Raw genomic sequence first — 4,255 nt, forward strand, 5'->3', positions numbered from 1 at the left:
TATTGATTGCTAATTTATGCTAATTTATTTGAAAAAACCGAAAATTCTAAGCGCGCTATTGAACTTTGATCGACCAATCACATCGGCCCCAGTTTGTTACGTTGAAAACTTCAATGAGAAAATACTTGCCTATGATAATGCTTATTTTTGGCTCTGCTATTGGTTCGTTTTTTGTTTTGTTTGCTGTTTGATTTTGATTGGTTGGTTGATTGACCTGTTGGTTAATTGAGTGAGTGAGCGAGCGAGCGAATAATTGAATGATATTATTTTGATGTAATTGTAAGCAGATAAGCAGTTACAATTAGATAATTAAAAAAATGAAATTAGATCATTGATTAGCAATGATAATGACGTCAAACCACCATCACAACCACCAACCACCATCATCTGTCTCTTCAGTTTATTGTTAGACTTGCAAGGCGATCACACGGCTGCCGGCTTAATATTCGAAAAAGCTCTCAACCAATCAAAATGCCCAAAGTCTCAAACCGAAATCCTATTGGCTGCTGTTAAAAGAAAGACTTTTCTAGCGCGCTGTTTTTCGTCCGAGAGTCTTGCCGACGAATCAAAAACGATATGGGAACTTTTCAGCAAATCATTGCGCGTTATCTTGACGAAGAAACGCCTACGCTTTAACGCTATTGGTCGAAGGAGTTGGATCAAGAGCTACGATTGGATGAATGTTGCTATCGATTGTTTTGTTCAGCAAATGTTGTCACAGGATTCTCTGACGCAGTTTTATGATTGGATACTGCCAAAGATGATTGACAATGTTCCATTGGCCGTCAGGTTGGTGATGGTGATGATGACGAAGATGGTGATGATGACGACGACGATGATGAATGATAGAGATAATTTTAGCTTTAGTATTAATGTTAGGAGTGATGAAAGTGATAAGAATGATGATAGTAAAGATAGACGAAGTGATAGTAATGATACCTCTACTACTACTACTACTATTACGATGATGATTATGGTTGCAGAGCTCTTACTCACTTCATCACTATTGGCCGATTCAACCTATTCAATGGTTTCCTGGCCATGATGGTGACGACCTACAAGTGGGACCATTATCAGAATCTCTCCTTCTGGAAAATGTAATGGCGATGATGATTATGATTGAGATGATGATGATGTTTGTAATTGTGATGATGATGATGATTGTAATTATGATGATGACGATGCTGATTGTAATTGTGATGATGATGATGATGATGATTGTAATTGTGATGATGATGATGATGATTGTAATTGTGATGATGATGATGGTTTCAGTTGTGATGATGATGATGATGGCGATTTTTTTTATTCATTTATTATTTTTATTGTTATGATTATTCCTTGCCCTCTAGCTACATGAAAGCCTTGCACGAAGAGTTTGACCCCGACAAGGTCAGTACGAAACATGTCAAGAGCTAGTAGGAATCATCATCATCATTATTATCATCATCATCATCATTTGTGCTATCATTATCATAATTTATACCAATATTATCATAATTTATACCACAATTATTATAATTTATACCACCATTATCATAATTTGTTCCGCAGTTATCATAATTTATACCACAATTATCACAACAACATCGTTGTCGTCGTCTTTCCAGGTACGATGAATCTATCAATTATCATAATTTATGCCCGCCATTATCATAATTTATACCGCCATTATCATAATTTACACCACCATTATCATAATTTATCGTCATCATTGTTGTTCCAGGTACGATGCGTCTATCAGACTGCCTTACACTATTTGCCATACCATCGTCTTCTCTGGAAGGATGTTCGTTATAATTATTCCTCCTTAATTAATTCTCACGCACACACGCACGCACACACACACACACACTCACACACAAACTCACACACACACATAAACAAACAAACACAAACACACAGTACCTAATGTTCGAAATATGCGAGAAAAACGCCCACACGATTGTGAGAGTCGTCGACAGATGCCAGCAGCTGAACGCCAACGTCAGGCACATCTTCACGACGCTACTCGGCAAGGGCTGTCTGGTGGAGGAGAAGACCTCATCCTGATAATGATCCTCATCCCGATACTGATGATGGTGATAACTGTGGTGGTGATGATGACGATGGTGGTGGTGATGATGATGACGATGATGGTGGTGGTGATGATGATGGTGGTGATGATGGTGGTGGTGATGATGGTGGTGGTGATGATGATGGTGGGTGGTCGGGATGTGATGAAATGTGGGCTGCCGCTGTTGTTATTGTTGTCGTTTTTTTTTGTTCTGTTGATGATGACGTATTGATGATGTCATAGATAGATCTTGTTGTTGTTGTTGTTTGTATGTTTGCTTGTTTGTATGCTTGTTTGTTTTTTGTTTGTTTTTTTGTTTGTATGTTTGTTTGTATGTTTGTTTGCACGTACAGTAGCACCAATCGGTAGAATGATATCTTGAACTGTTATTAATGTTCAATATATCTTCAGGCCCATTACATTCGCAGGTGGCTATGATGACGACGACGACCACCAAGATGATGGTGAAAGTGTAAGTGATGTGTGGTGTGCGTGTGTATGTGTGTGTGTGTGTGTGGTGTGTATGCGTGTTTGTATGTGGTGTGTATGCGTGTGTGTATAAATACACGACAGACAAAAGTATGTGTACTTGGTTAAAAATTTCTATTCAAGTCCACGTGGTCTTTACATCAAAGACAGCGAACATTCATCCACTCGTTCATTTGTTATTTTTTTATTCATTCATTCATTCATATTCATTCATTCATTCATTCATTCATATTCATTCATTCATTCATTCATATTCATTCATTCATTATTCTTTTGTTCATTCGCATTTCATATCCATTATTTTACTCATTCATTTATGTTTGTTTATCAATTTGTTCCTTCTTTCGTTCATTTGATCCTGAGTTTATTCATTCGTTCACTTTCTTTCATACATTCGTCTTTTCTCGATTAACACTTAGGAGAAAGTATCGTAAATGCAATGCAGTAAGCATTTGCGTGTGTGTGTGTTTGTGTGCGTGTGTGCATGCGTGCGTGCGTGTGTGCGTACGCTCGGTTTGTTGTACAAAAAAGCAGCCATCGTACAGCGGTAATGCATTAACTGCTGTAATACACCGGTGATGGACTGAAGAAAAGAAACCATGGAAGAGGAGGAGTGAAGATTGACAGAAAGAAAGAAATAAAGAGAATTTTTTTTAATCGTCTTGCTGAGTTTAAACAAAAAATAAAAGTTCATTTGGTCGTTCGTTCGTTAACTACTTACGGAAAGATGATTCTATTCATTTTTCCATCACCAATGTTCTCGATTTTTTCTCTCTTTCTCTCTGTCATTCTCTCTCTTTCTCTCTCTCTCTCTCTCTCTCCATATATTTATATATATATATATATATGTATATATATATTGTTTTTGTTTAGTTTTTTAAAAATACATTAAATTATCTTGGTTTTTATGTATATATAGACACACAGATGCATACACATACAGAAACAAACAATTAAACGCACCGGCCTTATATATATTTAAGTGCCCTGATTCTTTGTGTAGGGCGCTATATAAATGAATAACCCTTAGTGAACAGTAACGATAATATGTATAGAGAGGACTGTGATTTTTATAACTTTCTTTTGTTTTGTTAGATTTTTTTTTTTGTCACACACACACACATAGTATCCATATATATGTATATATACATACATACATACATATATATATATTTGTATATATACTTGTATGTATATATATATACATGATAGTTTGATTGTTTCAGTTGAATTATTTTTTGTTGCTGAATAAATTAAGGTTTTTTTCTTGATTAACACTGTGTTTTATTTTATTTCTTTCAAAATTGTCAAAAACATAAAAAGATAATTTTGAAAAATTTCCGTTTTTAAATGAGAAAATTTATAATTGAGAAGAGAATTGACATTGAAAATAAAAAACCTCTGGTATGGGTGTGTCGGAAGTGTCATACATGAAAAACTTGACTTTTACGTGTTCAAATATCGCTTTAAAATCTTTTAAAACTCGAAAAAATTGTCAAAAAATGAAGAAAAACACGAAAATCTGTCTGATAATCAAAGGCTAAAAACAAAAAACCTGAAACTTTTGAGGGGTGATATCTTGGAAAGTAATGGTCAGGATCGAAACTGAGAGCTGAAAATAACCAAAGTTGGACCTCTGATACTTCGAATGAGGATATTGAAACAGTCCAGTTATGAAAAGAGGAAATTACTACAGATAATCCGACGGGG

The 4,255-nt window shown here is 35.4% G+C and overlaps 1 protein-coding gene across 1 annotated transcript in view; it reads left to right on the top strand.

Moving 5' to 3' along the window:
* Positions 1-3,818, top strand: part of HELRODRAFT_193450 (hypothetical protein) — a gene marked incomplete at its 5' end in the record, with an annotated part of 21,953 nt that extends 18,135 nt beyond the window's left edge. The window contains 8 exons of the mRNA XM_009027735.1: positions 52-162; positions 400-789; positions 984-1,097; positions 1,353-1,392; positions 1,727-1,789; positions 1,906-2,081; positions 2,467-3,214; positions 3,248-3,818. Of these exons, the coding sequence (XP_009025983.1) occupies positions 52-162; positions 400-789; positions 984-1,097; positions 1,353-1,392; positions 1,727-1,789; positions 1,906-2,052 (865 nt within the window). The 3' untranslated portion in view covers positions 2,053-2,081; positions 2,467-3,214; positions 3,248-3,818. The remainder of the gene's footprint in view (positions 1-51; positions 163-399; positions 790-983; positions 1,098-1,352; positions 1,393-1,726; positions 1,790-1,905; positions 2,082-2,466; positions 3,215-3,247) is intronic.
* Positions 3,819-4,255: the final 437 nt, after the last annotated feature.

This window comes from Helobdella robusta, assembly GCF_000326865.2.
Source record: "Helobdella robusta unplaced genomic scaffold HELROscaffold_50, whole genome shotgun sequence".
Classification (NCBI taxonomy): Eukaryota; Metazoa; Annelida; class Clitellata; order Rhynchobdellida; family Glossiphoniidae; genus Helobdella; species Helobdella robusta.